We start from the raw sequence: 19,697 nt of genomic DNA, 5'->3' as shown, positions 1-19,697 counted from the left end.
CAAAGTGTTTAACCCCAGTTTTTGCTGACCCTTTGAGCCAGTGGCTTGAGGTTCCATGAGCTACAGTTTGGGAAATATTATCTGACAGGCCTTTGGAGATAAAGTCCCAGAGTTGGTGAGAGCTAGACAACCGACATGGTTTGAAGAGCCAGCAGGATACAGGTAATTCATGACACTGAGACCAGGTCTGTCACTAGGAAAGAAAGCAGAGAGTAAGGGCTGAAGTTCCAAGGAAGAGAGAAAAAGCCCAGCAATGCAGCCAGAGACTGAACTCTCGGGGAGGAAAGCCAAGGATCAAGGAACCCATGTGATGGAAGGCAAGGGAAGCGTTTTCTAACTCCAGGTCACAGTGTTCCCTTTCCCCTGCACTCCTGAGGCGCTTCTCTGCCAATGCCATTGATGTCTGCGTGCTGCTTTGTCTTTGTCTCTAAGAGTGTGATTTGGTTCCTCAGCTAGGCTGTGAGTTTGTGTCTTGTGACTAGCAAAGTAGAAGCTCAATCCACGTTTGTTGATTGGGTGGGTGGGTGGGTAGATGGATAGATGCATGGATGCAGTAGGTGAAGAGAGGAGAGAGCACTCCAGTATGGGGTGAGAGCTGAGAAGGCAGCAAGCGGGTGAAAAGTACAGAAGAGGTCAGCTGCCTCTTTGGTCCCTTGTGGAGGCAGCTCCCACCTCATGCGGAGCAGGTGTGCAGCTCTTTTAAAGGCAGTAAACAGATGGGATCTGGTGTTCCATCTGAACCTTGAGGTTCCCAGACTATTCTGGAAGTAGGCAGTGAGAACAAATATTCAATATGTATTTATTGGGAAGCCACTCAAGGACCTGCACTGAGGACACAGTGGGGACAAGTGAGGAGCTGAGTCTTCAGTGGTTGAGCTTCTCTCTGCCAACTCCCGGATGTGGAGAGGCCAGTAACATCTGGGTGGGCCCAGCACAGCCCACTGAACAAATCGCAGCCCCTTCTTTGGCCCCAGTGTTTTTCATTAGCCCTTCCAGCAGTTCAGGCTCTGGGAGAAGGGAATGTCTCATAGGAAGAGCAGGATTCCCATGGAATGAGTGAAGCTGAATCAGAGAGTGAGCTGGCAGAAATCAATTCCCAGAGGCCAGGCATATGCCCAAATCAACCCTTTACCTTGACCTGAAGAGAGGAGAGGTGAGAACAAGAGAGGTCAGCCTCCAGGCTTGCCCTGGACCTGCCCTCCAACACCTCCTGACCAAAGCCAGCTATGGTCTTCAGTGCCACCCTGTGGTGGTGCTGGGAACCGCGTCCCTCAGCCTCTCCTTGGCCTGCCTTGGCGTCTGGCAGGGCCCTGTAAAGAAAGGGGATGGGCAGCATTGCCCAGAGCAGAACCAGTCTGGCCTGGCCCCAGTGGCAAAGAAAGGCATTCACCCAGCCTTCGCTCTTTCCTACCTGCTTCCTTTCTCTTGTTTCCCACCTTCTTGTTTCCACTTTGTCCTCAGTGTGAACATATCTGTATACACACCCATCACATCAGCACAAGCATATGGGCTCACCATGACAACAAGGGGTGTGTGCCCATATATGTGTCCTCGGTGTATAATCGTCATCTTTACTACATACTCCTGTGCTCTCAAGCCCCTTTCTGTACAGCCATGCTCATGAGCATCATACTCATGGCCCAGCCTGGCAGCACCCCTGGCCTGCACCTTGCCCTGCAGGGCCAGACTGCAACCAAGAACCACAGCCCCGGTTTCTGGCACTCATGGGGCATCTATGGAGCCAGCACTTGGGAACCCATCCTCTTCCCTGTACTCTAGGAGCAGATGAAATAAGGTAGGCACCCAGTGACCAGCAGGTGTCTGGCAGAGGGTAGTGGTGATGTTTGTGCAGGCTGTACTTGGAACAGAACAAAAATTCCATCATTAGCTGATGGCCTTGGGCAAGTTATTTAACCTCTGCAAGACTAGTCTCCTTGGTGTTAAATGGAAGTTAATAGTGTACCTACTTCATAGGATATGGTGACAGTGAAAGCATCTAGTGGACATGGGGTCAAGGGTGGGCTGGCATCCATGCCTCTCTGCCCTTCTACTAGGGGTGAGCTGGGCTGGCGGCACGTCCAAGGAAAGCGTCAGTGTGCAAGCTCTGAGCTACCCCACTGCCCCCGCCTCTCTTCTCTCGCGCTGGCTGCCAGCACTGCTGCACGCTGGGCTTCTGCAGAGGTGTGCCAAGACGCCCGGCACCGCAGCTTTCCCTGCCCTGCCACCGAGCGGACGCTGACACTGTGTCCTCCATCTCCTCTCCTCACGCAGAATTCCCCTACACCCCGTCTCCTCCGGAACACGGGCGGCGAGCCGGGCCGGTGCCCACGGCCATTGTCGGGGGCGCGGCAGGGAGCGTCCTGCTGCTGCTGCTGGTGGTTGGCGGCATCGTGGTCGCCCTGCGCCGGCGCCGGCACACCTTCAAGGGCGACTACAGCACCAAGAAGCACGTGTACGGCAATGGCTACAGCAAGGCGGGCATTCCCCAGCACCACCCGCCCATGGCCCAGAACCTACAGTACCCTGATGACTCAGATGATGAGAAGAAGGCTGGCCCACTGGGAGGGAGCAGCTATGAGGAAGAGGAGGAGGAGGAGGGCGGTGGAGGGGGCGAGCGCAAAGTGGGCGGCCCACACCCCAAATACGATGAGGACACCAAGAGGCCCTACTTCACGGTGGATGAGGCAGAAGCCTGTCAGGACAGTTATGGGGACCGGACTCTGGGCTACCAGTATGACCCTGAGCAGCTGGACTTGGCCGAGAACATGGTTTCTCAGAACGACGGGTCTTTCATTTCCAAGAAGGAGTGGTACGTGTAGTCCCCTCTCCAGAGCCTGTCTGCTCCCCTTCTCCCCAGACCCCACCCGCACGCCCCCCGCCCTCCCCCTACCACCCAGTCCTCCAGGAGCTCACAGAGACTCACCCAGCTGCCCAAAGCCAGCCCCACACTCCCAGGGAGCCTGGAAGCCCAGGGCGGATACATCCTAGTTTTGTTTCGATGCCCTCCCTGTCCCTAGTCCTCCCCATGGTGCTGTGTTCACTGTGGCTTTGGTGTTGCTGTACCTCTCCTCCCTGACCATAGCCTCCTGCCTTCTCTGCAGGGAGCCCTATTTGCGTCTTATTGGGCATCCCTCCAGGGTTTGGGGAGCCATCCCTCCCCCACCCCCCCAACACTGGAATTTGTTTGTGTTCTCTCCATTGGGGGTGAGAGGATGAAGGGCCTCCAAGAGGAAAAGCCCCACCCCACCCCCAGATGCTGCTTCTGTTTTCCCAGGAAGAGGGAACCCAACACATCACCACTCACCATGGGCTGACACAGCCGAGAGTTTTGACCCCGATCTAGATAGCAGCTGCACCCAAGAGGTAGGGGGTGTGTTGTGTCTTCTCCAAAGCACCCCGAGTTGTCGGATTTGTTAAGTGAATCAAGTTGAGGTCCCACCTGGGGCCATGGACTGTGTTTTTCTGGTGAGTTGGTTTTACATTTTTTTCCCCTCATTGGCCTACAGAGAGTAAAGTTGGCCCAGCTCTGGCATGACCCTCTTCTTTACCCCAGTATGCTTCTGCTCCCCACAAAGTGGGACTCCAGGTGGACTCTGGCCCACACTTCCCACATAATACCTCTACTGACACATACACGTACTGACATGCACACACACACCACCCCATCTGTCCCTGCGTACCCCCTGGGGTCACAGGCCTTACCCAGGCTGGGCACTGCCCAAGGTCTGCACCGCTCTGTTCTACTTCGTCCCCCTTCCCAGCTGATGATGAGGCAGCCCTCAGAAACTTCCCGGACAGCTGAGACTAGGCCCCCTGATACCAATACTCTAGGATCTCAGACTGGCCTTAAACTACTTCTTACAGCATGGAAGTTTCTCAGATTTCTCCCTTATCTGTCAACTGCAAGCAACTCTTGATTCTTTGCAGGAGTCAGGGCTGGGATCCCAGAAGGGACATGCCTCCAGGAGTTAGAGATAAGCAAGTACCAATGTGGAGGGCATGAGGAAGGAAGCCGTGTGGTAGAATCTCGGCAAATACAGTCTCAGACTGAATGGTGCAGGCAGCACCTCGCCCATGAAGGCCAGAAGTGCAAGGGGTGTGTGGGATCCAGGGGTCCCAAGTCAGAAGCTCCTGCTCTTCACTATCCCTGGTCTCTGTTCTAGATGAGGGGGGCCTTGGAGAAGCTTTCCCTTTGAGTTGTAGATGCCCCCTGAATGGGCCCTGGGTTCCTGTCAGTTACCCAATACTCGGCCTTCCCATCTCTACAATGGAGGAAGGCCCCTCCTAGCCCTCTCAGTTACCCCAGCTCAAAGTGCCTCAGTTCCTCCATCTGCCCCCAACCCCCCTGCCAGCATTCTAGATGGGAAAGACCCTGGGATGGGAAAGGCAGGTTCATGTCTCCCTATTGGGATTCCAGTTAACTCAGCCCAGGGTGTCAAGGGCTCTATGTGATGGCAAGTGTTAGGGGGAAGGGGGTCGTGCAGGCCACTCTGTGCCCCACGGGCACTAACCTGCCCTGCCATAGGCTTCCCAGGGGAGCTCTCAGGCCCCTGCCCTATTCCTCCCTTCCCTGGTGCTGTTATTGGACCCCCAGCCAGCTCTCTGCCCTGGCCACCCTGAACCCTCCAGCTGGGCCACCCTCACCTGGCCCACACTACCCTAGTCCCAGCCCATGCCACCCAGTAGCCATGTAGCAGAAATCTGAAGCCATGCCAGCCCTGGGACAGCGCGCTCGGCATGGGGGGTACTGGGTGGAATGGAGTTGGGGGAGAAAATTCTGGAGTCTTTGTAGCCACAAGGCAGAGGGGTTTGAAGGAGCTGGGCTGCTTCTCCCAGCAGTATTAGTGTCCCCCCCCAGGGCAGAGGACCTTTTCCATGTTACATCACTGCCCCATTCCACCTCATGCCACTATGACACCTCTGTCTGGTCCTCTTGCCCCCAGGCAGGAGGAAATTCCAGAGGCCTGCCTGACAGAGCCGTTCTCCGTCCCCGGAAACCATAAGACTGAAAGGGATCCTCCTGTGTCTCCCTTACCCTGCGCTGCCAGCCCCTATTTCTCACTCTATGATGGACTTAGGAGGCCCCCAGGCCCAACCAAAGCACTGAGTCCCCCTTAAGACACCTCCTCATACCACCCTCCCCCCAAGCAAAGCACAAATTGTGGTGCCTGAGCCACGTGAGAGCTCCTGCCTTACCAGGAGCCCAGCAGCAGTATGCCCAGCAGGTCAGCTGCTACCCAAGGTTGAGCATGGGCATGAGTCAGGGATTGGTACTTGGGCCTGGGAGATGTGGTTTTCTGTGCCCCAAGTTTGTGGAGATGTGGGTACTTGGCCCACAGACACAGCCAGCTGGCAAAGGGGAGGTTTGGCCTAGCAGAGAGATGAGGATGTTTTGCTTCTCCATGACACCAGACTGAGCTAAGCTTCTCCCCTTGCTGGAAATGAAATAAACTTGGTATTAATTGTGCCAAGACTCCCCAATTGTCATTCTGCGTTTTGTTTCCCTTCCTGTCATTACCCACCCCCTACTCCACCTAGACCCCTGTTTCCTTAAGATTTTGATATTGTTCTAATATGTACAACCATCTGAGTCCCTTTTATTGGAAAGATCTGAAAAGCAACAGCACAGAATCAGTGAACACAGCATGCAAGTGTAGCCACATCAGGCCCAGTACACACAAGTACTCACACGGGGGCCACACACAGCTCCGACACACCCAAGCACAGGCACACACTCGCAGACACGCGCCCACAGCAGAGGACTGGGCTGCCCCTCCTGAAGCCTTTGAGTGAGGACGGTTTCCCAGGGCTCAGGCTGTAAGGGAGACTCAGGAGTCCTGTTCCCAGGTCACGTGCCCCTTCCGCCAGCCCCCTCCCAGGTGCCCACGTCACTGGTGCAATAACTTTTCTGCCATTCTCCAAGCAGATGAACCAGGGATTGTTAGGGGGGTGTGGGCAGCTCATCTGGGAGGAGGGGGGTATTCCCAGGCCTCCTCCAGGCCAGACAGTCTTCTGAAGTCTGACTGTCACTAGTCACCCTCTCCTAGTGAGCAGCAGGTGGGTCTCTCCCAGGCTCCACACACCCACAGGGGAACGTGCTCTGGGCATGGGTGCCCAGGAAGCAGACCCTGTGTCAGCACCCAGACCGTGAGGGCTTCTGGGGCCTTGCTGCTGCTGCCACCACCCAGAGGAGCCCTTGCCCCACTGGTGCTGCTGCTCTTCTGACTCCTGCTGTGAGAAATGGTATTTTTGGCCAGAAAAAAATGGATTTTTTTTTTTTGTATAAATGGAAACAAAATCCAGGAGAAGCTGCCACCCCTCCCCTCTGAGTGATGCGCAAGCTTTGCTTCAGTTTCTTTGTCACTGTTTTCATCTTTGGTCCCAGGGATGGCCTAGCAGATTCTCCTGGTTCTGACCCAGGGGGTGTTTACGTCACCCTCTTTTACCTGTGTTGAAAAACAAACAAACAAAAAAACTGATGGGTTGAAATATGTACTAAAGAAAAAAATGTACTTTTTTATAAATAAAGTGTTTAAAACAATGCTGGTTGCCTTCCCTTGTGTCATTCCTCTCATCTCCCTGGAGTGGCTGTGCCCTTCCTTCTCCACAGCCATGGGGTTGGGGACAGGGCAAAGCTGGAGATGTGACCAGCACGGTAGTGAAGGGGAGGGAGCCTCCACCCCTGTGCACAGATTCTACTGTTCTGAAACAGTGACGCAGACCCCTGCAAAAGTCCCAAGGGGGAAGGTGAGGGTCCAGCCTGAGTTCTCACCCGCGGTTCGCGGTTTCCACACAAGCAGGAAGACTGTGGACAGCAGCTTTGGGAGGGCTTGGCCTCCGCAGGCACACGCAGGGAGCCCTTTCAGGGTGCGTGTCCTCAGGTTGGAGGCTAACAGTGGAGAGGAAGGGCCCTGTGCTGGCTGGAGTCCTCTGATCTCCTTAGTGTAGGCCCCTTCTGTCCCAGACATGCAGAGCTCCCACCCAGGCCCTCTCCAATTTTCCCTTCTTACTTCACTCCCCCATTCCCTGCTGTCCTTCTTCCTGCCAAATCCCTTCCTGTGGCTATTTGGAGTAGAACACAAGGGCTGTCATACTTGTTGTGTTAGATCCCTGGAGCTTTATCCTTTCATCTTCTATTTTGAGGATACTGCCAGGCCCCATCCCCTGCAAGCTCTCTCTGAGACACAGCCCATCTCTCCAGGGGGCTGGTTGGAGGAAAGTTCTCCTAGTTGCTTATTTAATGCTCTCCTTCTCACTCCTGTACCATCTGCTTCTCTTCTGGGCTGCAATGCAGGACAAATCCATTCTGGGGTGGGAGTGGCAGGGGCTTCAATGACTGCCCCCTCCCAGTCACCCCCAGTAGTATCTCCTTTCATTGAAATCCATACCATACATCCCTGAAGAAAGGAAATAGAGATGCTGGCAGCCAAGGTGGCAGCCTACCATAAAGCACTGCACATCTGGGGAAGGCCATGTACTCTACACCTGTGAATGGGGCAGAATGGAGAACCTGGGACAGGTGGAATCAGGCTTGGAGAAGCCAGCAGCTGTTGGCAGCTGGCTGGGCCCTTCACTGGATAGCCAACCCAGCACCCTAGACTGCTTAGATGTTGATGCACTTTGGTTAAGCGGTTACTTCCTCAGTTTTCCAGGCTGTCCATTTAAGTTAATTTTTAATTTGCGCAGGCAATAAATACTAATTACGTTATTAATATATTGGAAGAGAGCAGTGGACAGAACATCTTAATTGGCATTTAACTAGAACATTCCAGCAAATTAGCTAAGACTTTCTCTAGCAGTGGAAGGAACGCAAGCCTCTGGGCTTGAGAAACCAGATACAGCCCCTCTCCCCAGGATACCAGGAGTCCAGGGTACACCTAGCTTCTGGTTGAGCTAGGCTTAGGAAAGAACTAGTTAGGCTCTTTCCACCGAAACCTCAACCCTTGATCCCCATCCAACCCTCAGCAGAGCAGAGGATCAAATGCTGGATGGCCTGGAGACAGAACCCACCTGAGTGGCTAAGGTCCCCCTGTGGTGTGCCCACCATTGTCTTATCTTGGCTGTGGGCCCACAACTAAGACAGCTGGGCAGCCAGAGCTCCTCTCTCTGGATATCATAAAGACCCGTCTCCCATCCTCTTTACCTTACTCCCTGTGGTTTTAGATGGTTAAGGGAATTTGATGAATTGAGGGATTCATTTATTCACTTACGCATTCATTCATTTGGTCACCCTGAGCCAGGCATTGTGTGATACTGTGATAGATAGTCTCACCTAGGGTTTCCAGGCAGGAATCCCCTTCCATTCTCAGGAATTTTTTTTGCTTTCCCATTCCCGAATTCCGAAATATAATCTGTTTCCTGTTCGCCACAACAAATTGTTTCCACAAAGTGACGGCCGATACTATCAACCACCTGGGTTCAAGGAGCCAATTTTCCCGATTTCCTGACCAACTTTTCTCGGGATTCAGGAATAGGAAAGCAAAAGAAATTCCCGGGAACAGGCAGGAATTTCCGCCTGGAAACCCTAGTCCCACACCACCCAGAGTCCCTGCTCTCAAAGAATTCCTCCCAAGAGTCTCAAATTCCAAACATCCAGTGTCATGCTGGCCACAGGCTGAAGTAGAGCTGTGTGTAAAGAGTTCCAGTAGCACAGAACATGAATGGTTATTTTTGTTTGGGAAGATCTGAGGGGCTTGATGGATGAGGTGACATTTCCCCTGGGCTTTGAAGGATATATAGGAGTTCTCCAGACCAGAGATGTGTTAAGAGCATTCCAGGCCCAGTTGAGAATTTAGCATCTTATGTAAGTTGTTCTGAAAAAGATCATCCTAGTCCATCATGGTTATTCAGCACATGGTGAGCAGAAACTTAGGTTTGGCAACCAGACCATCGGAAAGCATGTTCTAAACATGCTCAAGAACAGTAGGAGGGGGAGGAACCCAGAGGAAGGGGGTGGCACCTGCCTAACTCCTGGGGGATAATAGATTTGACACAAGTTTCACTTCACCCACAGAGCAGTGTAAACCCCGTGGGCTAAACGGACCTTGTGGGAGCCACATTTGGTGTTGAATGCAGCTATCAGTCAAACAGGGCTGGAAGTGTGGGGGAAGACTTCCTAGGAAAGGTGGTATGATTCTTACTCCAATTCCAATGTGTTTTTCCCCACACACACAACCAAGCATTTAGCTCAATTTTGACACTATCTACCTAGAGATACCATCAAATCCCACAGGCTAAGGGCTCAAACCCACAAGACTGCACCCACTTCATATGCCAGCCACAAGCCCAGATTGTTACCTTTGCTTCTGACTGGCTGTAAATCACAAATTCCCACAATCCCTTCCTTTGCTTTGATTAAATTGGTAGAGTGCCTCAAGAATTTAGAAAAACAAGTTTACTCACTAAATCATCCGTTTATTATAAAAGGACATCACTCGGGAACACACAATTGGAAGAGATACATAGCGCAAGCTAGATATGTGGAAAGGCGCATCTAAATCTGCAGTTCCAACGTCACTCTGGGCACCAGGTGACCAGCTCTGCCTGCATAATACGCAGGGGACTCTTTGGTACAGCAGAGGACAACATGGAGATTACTTAGTGGGCTTAAGCCAAGACTGGCGCTGCTTTTTGTTTTGCTTTGTTTTGTTTTGTCTTTATATCTTTGATATCTTTACCTGTGCTGAGTGGGGGTTGTCAGTTGTTTTTACATGTGAATGTATTTGATTTTTCCTTTGTTGTTGTTGTTATTGTTGTTGTGCTTGGTGATTTGCTTTGTTCTGAAATTGCCCTACCAGGGCCCAGCTTAAGAGGCACAAGATTCAACATATCCAGAGGCCAACTCCAGAGCAAACCAGAGTACTACTGGGTTTGACCCACAAGTCACACACCCAGAGGGAATTCTCTGCAGGCACAAGAGCCCATAAAGGCCAAACCACATTTAAGTGGTCAATCCTCACGCAGCAGAACACCCTGCAGTGGGCAGAGCCAAGTCTCACAACTAGTCAGCCTAGGAGTTAAATCCACCTACTAACAAGCAAAAAGCAAGTAAAGCTCTTCTTGAACAGGACAATATACACAACACAAGAGTCACCTTTGGAGCACACGCAGAGGAGAAGAACGAAGTAGTGCAAGTCAAATATAAAGTACACATACTATATAAGATTACCCGGCAAGAACTAAAAACTCTAGGGGATCTACCTAATACATCAAAGCAAACACAGAGAGATACTCAGAATGGGGAGACAAAGAAACATGTCCCAAATGAAAGAGCAGAAGAAACCTCCAGAAGTGGAACCAAATGAAACAAAGGTAACCAATCTATCAGAGACAGAGTTCAGAACACTGGTGATAAGAATGTTTAAGGAGCTTAGAGAAGACATAAAGAAGGATAGAGAAATCATAACGAACAACCAATTAGAACTAAAAAACACAATTACCGAAATTAAGAACTCACTTGAAGAAATTACCAGCAGGTTAGATGAAGCAGAGGATCGAATCACCAACTTAGAAGACAAGTTAGCAGAGATCACCAAAACTGAACAACAGAAAGAAAAAAGAATAAAAAACAATGAAGATGGTTTAAGAGACCTCTGGGATAACATCAAGCGCAACAACATGCGCATCATAGGAATACCAGAAGGCGAAGAGAGGAAGCAAGGGATTGAGAACATATTTGAGGTAATAACGTCCGAAAAGTTCCCTAACCTGATGAAGGAAACCAACATACAAGCCCAGGAAGTGCAGAGAGTTCCAACCAGGATAAACCCAAACAGGCCCACACAAAGACACATTATAGTTAAAATGGCAAAGGTTAAAGACAAAGAGAGAATCCCAAAAGCAGCAAGAGAAAGACAGAGGGTTACATACAAGGGAACTCCCATAAGACTATCAAATGACTTTTCTACAGAAACATTGAAGGCCAGGAGGGAGTGGCAGGAGATACTCAAAGTGATGGAACACAAAGGCCTACAACCTAGATTGCTTTATCCAGCAAGGCTATCATTTAAAGTTGATGGAGAGATAAAGAGCTTCCCAGAAAAGAACAAACTGAAGGAATTTATTATCACCAAGCCAGCATTGCAAGAAATACTAAAAGGACTTCTATAAATAGAAGAAAGATGAAAACAATCTAACTACAAATTTAAAAAATGGCAATAACTATGTACCTATCAATAATCACTTTAAATGTAAATGGATTAAATGCTCCAATCAAGAGACATAGGGTGGCTGAGTGGATAAGGAAGCAAGACCCTTGTATATGCTGTATACAAGAGACTCACCTCAGATCAAAAGACACACACAGGCTGAAAGTGAAGGGTTGGAGTAAGATATTTCTTGCAAATGGAAGCAAGAAAAAAGCTGGAGTTGCAAAACTTATATCTGACAAAATAGACTTTAAAATGAAGAACATATTAAAAGACAAAGATGGGCACTATATAATAATAAAGGGATCAATCCGACAAAAGGACATAACCCTAGTAAACATCTACGCACCTAACATAGGAGCGCCTAAATATATAAAACATGTACTAACGAACATAAAGACACAGATCAACAGTAACACTATCATAGTAGAGGACTTCAACACACCTCTGACAACAAAGGACAGGTCCTCCACACAGAAAATCAATATGGAAACAACAGCCTTAAATGATACTTTGGACCACTTGGATTTAATCAATATTTTCAGAGCATTTCACCCCAATGCTGCAGAATACACATTCTTCTCAAGCGCACATGGAACATTTTCCAAGATAGATCATATGTTAGGCCACAAAACAACTCTTGATAAATTTAAGAAAATTGAAATCATAATAATTGTCTTCTCTGACCACAGTGCTATGAAATTACAAATGAACTTCAGGAAAAAATCTGGAAGACACACCAATTCATGGAGGCTGAATAACTTATTACTAAATAATGAATGGATCAAGGAAGAGATCAAGGAAGAAATCAAAAGATATCGCGAGACAAACGAAAATGAAAACACGACAACCCAAAATCTATGGGATGCTGTGAAAGCAGTCCTAAGAGGGAAATTCATAGCATTGCAGGCCTACCTAAAGAAACAAGAAACATCACTAATCAACAGTTTATCTTCACACTTAAGGAATCTGGAAAAAGAACAGCAAAATAAGCACAAAGGGAGCACAAGGAAGGAGATAATGAAGATCAAAGCAGAAATAAATGAAATAGAAACCAGAAAAACAATACAAAATATCAATGAATCCAAGAGTTGGTTCTTAGAGAAAATAAACAAAATTGACAAACCTTTAGCCAGACTCATTAAAAAAAAGAGAGAGAGGACCCAAATTAATAAAATCAGAAATGAAAATGGAACTACCCTATGATCCAGTAATTCCACTCCTAGGCATCTACCCGGAGAAATCCAAAACTCCAATTCAAAAATCTGTATGCACTCCTATGTTTATTGCAGCACTTTACACAATAGCCAAGATATGGAAACAACCAAAATGCCCATCGGTAGATGACTGGATTAAGAAGCTGTGGTACATTTATACAATGGAGTATTACGCAGCCATAAAGAAGAAAGAAATCTTATCATTTGCAGCAACATGGATGGATCTAGAGAACATTATGTTAAGTGAAATAAGTCAGAAAGAGAAAGACAAGTACCATATGATGTCACTTATATATGGAATCTAAAGAAAAGACTATGTGAATGAACTAATCAGAGTAATTTTGGGGGACGCATAGAAAAAACCGAGAGTGGTTAGATGGGTGTGTGGGAGGGGGTTGGGGATAAGGGGAAAGGTGAAGGGATTTGGAAGCAGCTGGTAACCACAAGATGGCTTCAGGGTTTTTCTTTTGAAAATTAATTTGGGGAAGGTATTCTATAATGTTGTAAAGATTTTGTTGGGTATCCGATGGACATGCGTCCTATTTGGGAGACCACCTCAGGGATACTGTGGATACCTGATCATGGCATTGTACATCAGAAGCTAAACATTAATGAATGCCAACTATAATTTTATATATATAATGTGATGGTTCAGTGTGAGGTCGGAGGGATAGTGGATGGGGGGAGGGGGGTTCACAGTATGAGGGATATAAATGATGAACGTCTAAGTATTACCTTGTTTTGTACACCTGAAACTAATAAATAAATTAATTAATAAAAAAAAAAAATTAAAACACAAAAAAATAAAAAAATAAAAAAATAAAAAAATAAAAAAGGGAAAAAAAAAAAAAAAAAAAAGAAATGAAAGAGGACAAGTGACAACAGACACTGCAGAAATACAAAAAAATTTAAGAAATTACCATGAGCAGCTATATACCAACAAATTTGACAATCTGGAAGAAATGGGCAATTTTTTAGAGGAGTACAACCTTCCAAGGCTAACTCAAGAAGAAACAGAAAACCTGAACAGTCTGATTACCACCAGGGAAATTGAATCAGTAATCAACAATCTCCCAACAAACAAAAGCCCTGGACCAGATGGCTTCACAGGTGAATTTTACAAAACGTTCAAAAAAGAATTATCACCTATTCTCCTCAAGCTCTTCCAAAAAATCCAGAGGGAAGGAAGACTCCCAAACACTTTTTACGTAGCCACTATCACCCTGATCCCAAAATCAGACAAAGACACCACAAAAAAAACAAAACTACAGGTCGATATCTCTAATGAACATAGATGCAAAAATCCTCAACAAAATATTAGCGAACAGAATTCAGCAATACATTAAAAAGAGCATACACCATGATCAAGTGGGATTCATCCCTGGTATGCAAGGGTGGTTCAACATCTGCAAATCAATTAATGTGATACACCACATTAACAAAATGAAAAATAAAAATCACATGATCATATCAATAGATGCAGAAAAAGCATTTGACAAAATCCAGCAGCCATTTATGATTAAAAAAAAACCTTAAGAAAGTGGGAATAGAGGGATCATATCTCAACATAATAAAGACCATATATGACAAACCCACAGCTAACGTTGTGCTCAATGGGGAAAAGCTAAAACCATTCTCCCTAAGATCAGGAACAAGACAAGGTTGCCCACTATCTCCACTTCTATTCAACATAGTGATGGAAGTTCTAGCCACAGCAATCAGACAAGAAAAAGAAATAAAAGGCATCCAAATTGGTAAGGAGGAAGTAAAATTATCAATATATGCAGATGATATGATACTATATATAGAGAACCCTAAAGACTCCATCAAGAAACTATTAGAGCTGATAGATGAATTTAGTAAAGTAGCAGGATATAAAATTAATACTCAGAAATCAGTTGCATTTGTATATACCAATGATAAAACATCAGAAGGAGAAATTTAAAAAACAATCCCATTTATAATTGCTCCAAAGACTATAAAATACCTGGGAATAAATTTAACCAAAGAAGTAAAAAGACCTGTACTCAGAAAATTATAAGACACTGAAGAAAGAAATGAAAGAAGATATAAATAGATGGAAACACATATCATGTTCATGGATAGGAAGAATTAATATAGTTAAAATGTCCATACTGCCAAAGGCAATATACATATTCAATGCAATTCCTATCAAAGTACCAACGACGTTTTTCACAGAAATAGAACATATAATCCTAAAATTTATATGGGACCATAAACGACCCCGGATAGGCTCAGTAATCTTCAGAAATAAAAACAAAGTGGGAGGTATAACAATACCTGAGTTCAAATTATACTACAAGGCTACAGTAATTAAAACAGCATGGTACTGGCATAAAACCAGACACATAGATCAATGGAACAGAATAGAGAGTCCAGAAACAAATCTATGCCTATATGGCCATTTAATCTATGACAATGGAAGCAAGAATATACGATGAGGTAAAGACAGTCTATTCAATAAATGCTGCTGGGAAACCTGGACAGACACATGCAAGAAAATGAAGCTGGACCACCTCCTTACACCATATAAAAAAATAAATTCAAAATGGCTTAAAGACTTAAATGTAAGATCTGAAACCGTAAAATACCTAAAAGAAAATATAGGAAGAAACTTCACAGACATTACCCAGAGTAGGATTTTTACTGATATATCTATCCCTTCACGCAAGGGAAGTAAGAGAAAAAATAAACATGTGGGATTACATCAAACTAAAAGGTTTTTTCACAGCAAAGGAAATCATCAATAAAACACAAAGAGGGATTGTACTGAATGGGAAAAGATATTTGCCAATGATATATCTGATAAGGGGTTAATATCACAAATCTGTAAAAAAAACTCACTCAACTCAATTACAAAAAAAAAAACAACCCATTTAAAAAATGGGCAGAGGAGTTGAAGAAACATTTTTCTAAACAGGACATACAGATGGCAAGAAGACATATGAAGAAATGCTCAACCTCACTAACCATCAGAGAAATGCAAATAAAAACCACAATGAGATACCACCTCACCCCAGTCAGAATGACTATCATCAATAAATCATCAAACAACAAGTGCTGGCGTGGATGTGGAGAAAAGGGAACGCTTGTGCACTGTTGGTGGGATTGCAGATTGGTGCAGCCACTATGGAAAACAGTATGGAGGTATCTCAAAAATCTGAAAATGGAACTACCTATGATCCAGTAATTCCACTCCTAGGTATCTATCCGGAGAAACCCAAAACTCCAATTCAAAAATCTTTATGCACTCCTATGTTTATTGCAGCTCTATACACAATAGCCAAGGCATGGAAACAACCGAAATGCCCATCGGTAGATGACTGGATTAAGAAACTGTGGTACATTTATACAATGGACTATTACGCAGCCATAAAGAAGAAAGAAATCTTCCCATTTGCAACAACATGGATGGACCTAGAGAACATTATGTTAAGTGAAATAAGTCAGACAGAGAAAGACAAGTATCATATGATCTCACTTATATGCGGAATCTAAAGAAGAGAATAAGTGAATGAACTAATCAGAAAGAGTTTTGGAGACAAAGAGGAAAAACTGAGGGTTGCTAGATGGGAGGGGGGTGGGCATAAGGGGGAAGGTGAGGGGATTAGAAAACAGTCGGTAACCACAAGATGGTCACTGGGTTTTGAAAATTAATTTGGGAAACGTAATCAATAATGTTGTAAAGATTTGTAGGGTATGCGATGGACACGTCTCCCATTTGGGAGACCACCTCAGGGAAGATGTGATGCCTGATCACTGCAATGTACACCTGAAGCTGAACAATAATGAATGCCAACTATAATTTTATATATATAGATATGTGTATATATATGTATGTATATACTTACAAGAGGCGCAGTACAGCATTGGGAGTGGAGACAGTGGAAATGTGATGGCTCTGTGCGATGTCAGAGAGACAATGGATAGGGGGAGGTGGATCCTCAGTGTGAGGGCTATGATAAACGTCTAAGTATTACTTTGTTTTGTGCACCTGAAACTAATAAAAAAAACAACAACTCATAGACACAGACAATAGTTTAGTGGTTTTCGGATGGTAGGCGCGGTGGGGGGTGGTAGATGAGGGTAAGGGGGATCAAAAAAAAAAGGGGCAGAGGACATGAAGAGACATTTTTCTAAAAAGGACATACAGGTGGCAAACAGACATATGAAGAAATGCTCAACCTCACTAACCATCAGAGAAATGCAAATAAAAACCACAATGAGATACCACCTCTTTCCAGTCAAAATGACTATCATCAATAAATCAACAAACAACAAGTGCTGGCTCGGATGTGGAGAAAAGGGAACGATGTGCACTGTTGGTGGGATTGCAGATTGGTGCAGCCACTATGGAAAACAGTATGGAGGTATCTCAGGAATCTGAAAATGGAACTATCTTATAATCCAGCAATTCCACTCCTAGGTATCTATCCAGAGAAATCCAAGACTCCAATTCAAAAATCTTTACGCACTCCTGTGTTTATTCCAGCACTATACACAATAGCCAAGACAAGGAAACAACCGAAATGCCCTTCGGTAGATAACTGGATTAAGAAGCTGTGGTACATTTATACAATAGAGTATTACGCAGCCATAAAGAAGAAAGAAATCTTACCATTTGCAACAATATGGATGGACCTAGAGAACATTATGTTAAGTGAAATAAGTCAGAAAGAGAAAGACAAGTACCATATGATCTCACTTACATGCGGAATCTAAAGAAGAGAATAAGTGAATGAACTGATCAGAAACAGTTTTGGAGACAAAGAGGAAAAACTGAGTGTTGCTAGAGGGGCGGGGAAGGTGAGGGGATTAGAAAACAGTCGGTAACCACAAGATGGCCACGGGGTTTTGAAAATTAATTTGGGAAACGTAATCAATGTTGTAAAGATTTTGTCCCATTTGGGAGACCACCTCAGGGATACTGTAGATGCCTGATCACTGCACTGTACACCTGAAGCTGAACATTAATGAATGCCAACTATAATTTTATATGTGTGTGTGTGTGTGTGTGTGTGTGTGAATGTATGTATATACTTACAAGAGGCGCAGTACAGCATTGGGAGTGGAGACAGTGGAAATGTAATGGCTCTGTGCGATGTCAGAGGGATAGTGGATGGGGGGAGGGTGGTCCATACAGTGTGAGGGATATAAATGATAAACGTCTAAGTATTACTTTGTCTTGTGCACCTGAAACTAATAAAAAAATAAAATAAAGTAAAAATAAAAGCAAAAAAAAAAAAGATATGTGGAAAGGGGCTTGGAGCTTCCATGAGCATGCCACTCTCACAGCACTTCCACATGTTCACCCAACCCAGAAGTTCTCTGAACACCGTCCTTTGGGTGTTTATGTACCGTGTTTCCCCGAAAATACGATCTAGCTGGACAATCAGCTCTAATGCGTCTTTTGGAGAAAAAATTAATATACGACCCAGTCTTATATTATGTTAGATAAGACCCAGTTTTATAGTAAAATAAGACTGGGTCTTATATTATTTTTTGTTCGAAAAGACGCATTAGAGTTGATTGCCCGGCTAGGTTTTATTTTCGGGGAAACACGGTAGTAGGTTTAATTACATAGGCATGATGGAGTAAATAATTGGCCATTGGTAACTGAACTCAATCTCTAGTTCTCACATCCCAGGAGGTTAAAGGTGGGGCTGAAATTTCCAACCTTCTAATCATATGGTTGGCTCCCCTGGCAGCCAGTCCCCATCCTTAGATGCTTTTCAAAAGTCACCTTGTCATGCAGGGTCTCTGGTCCCGCTCCCCGCATAAGAATGCAGGACATGGTAAGGCCAAAAAGGAACACCCACGGAGCCATAGATAGGGGAGTCATACCACTATATTCTGGCTGGCAGCTGGGTTGGAGACACCGGAAGCAGGAGCCACAAGATCCGCAACCTGCCGTCCTGTCTGCTTCTCTGCCAAGCCATCTCATTTGCTAGCTGCAATCCGCCATGCTAGCTTAGCCATGGCACTTATATCAGTGGCTAATGGCTAACTGGTTACAGCTGAGGCCGAGAGCCTGGAAACTGCTCTCTGGGACTCTGTCCTCACACACCTCATTAACATAAACTGAGGTGTGATTAAAAGAGATTTCTTACGACTATCACCTTTATCACTCATATTGCTTAAGAAATTCCCAGGGTTTTAGGAGCTCTGAGCCAGGACAAAGACCAAATATATACTTTCTATTGTAAATCACAATATCACCTGTGGTATCTGTGATGGTTTTGAAGAATGGAAGGCAGGTGGGTAGGGGGAAAAGAGGAGGAAAGCCCTCTGAAAGCTGCAGGAGAGATCCTGCTCCTGCAACCACCGTTAGTTGTCCCCACAGCTAAACACTTCTGGGGAGCTATCCTTGGGACCTACCTTGGCACTAAACTCTGTGGTCCCCAAACTCTATTTTCTCCCCTAGTTTACAGGCTTGATGGCCAAGCCAGGCCAGTTTCCACTCCCCATCCCCATCATGAACTCCCAGAGGGGAAGCTGCAGGTACTGCCCTCTCCTCTCCCTCCCTTCTCCCAGCCCCTCCTTCTCCAGCACACATACACAGTCCATTGCCTGGACCCTCATTGTCATGCGGGGCGGCCTGCGGGGTCTCAGGTCCCGCTCCCCACATAAGAATGCAGGACATGCTGAGGCCAAAAAGGAACAACCACGGAGCCATACATTGGGGAGTCATTCCACTATTGTCTCACTGGCGACATCTGCCTCTCTGCAATCCGCTCTTGCTAGCTCAGCCATCTTCTTGCCTAGCTCCCATTTTCTGCCAGCGTAGCCGCAGCAGTTATATTAGTAGCCAATGGTTCACTGGTTACAGGTGATGGCCAACTAGCCCCAGCTGATAGCCATCCAATCCCAGTTGATGGCTATTCACTACCTGAGCCAGCACCTTTCTATGTGAGGCCGAGAGCCTGGAAACTGCACTCCTGGCTCTGTCCCCACACTCCACCCCTACAGGGTCTCGACTCACAATCTACACGACAAGCGACTTCCGCAAGGGGCCCTGTGCAAGAATCCTGGAGGTGAATGCAATATCCTGGACACAGCCAGGCTCTCTGGACACAGGCAGGGTTTCTCAGGGCACCACCAGTCCTTCTGAGCACAGCCAGACTTCCTGGGCTTCTTAGGTTACCACCAGTCTCCCTGGGCACAGCCAGGACCTCTCAGGGCACTGTCACTCTGTCTGGACACAGCCAGACTTCCTGGACACAGCTGGGGCTCTCAGGGTACTGTGCTGGAACAACAGCGGCTCACAGTCAAGGTGCTTACATAATCTCGATGGCGGCTGGTCAAGACACAA

At 46.3% G+C, this 19,697-nt stretch overlaps 1 protein-coding gene across 1 annotated transcript in view; it reads left to right on the top strand.

Moving 5' to 3' along the window:
- The window catches only part of NECTIN1 (nectin cell adhesion molecule 1), a gene marked incomplete at its 5' end in the record, with an annotated part of 70,290 nt that extends 63,755 nt beyond the window's left edge, over window positions 1–6,535 (top strand). Inside the window, one exon of the mRNA XM_081062753.1 lies at window positions 2,272–6,535. Within this exon, the coding sequence (XP_080918879.1) occupies window positions 2,272–2,819 (548 nt within the window). The 3' untranslated portion in view covers window positions 2,820–6,535. The remainder of the gene's footprint in view (window positions 1–2,271) is intronic.
- Window positions 6,536–19,697: the final 13,162 nt, after the last annotated feature.

This window comes from Rhinolophus hipposideros, assembly GCF_964194185.1.
Source record: "Rhinolophus hipposideros genome assembly, chromosome: 10".
In the NCBI taxonomy this organism is placed as follows: domain Eukaryota; kingdom Metazoa; phylum Chordata; class Mammalia; order Chiroptera; family Rhinolophidae; genus Rhinolophus; species Rhinolophus hipposideros.
Note: the sequence above shows the minus strand (reverse complement) of the source record. Positions and strands in the feature narration are given on the sequence as shown.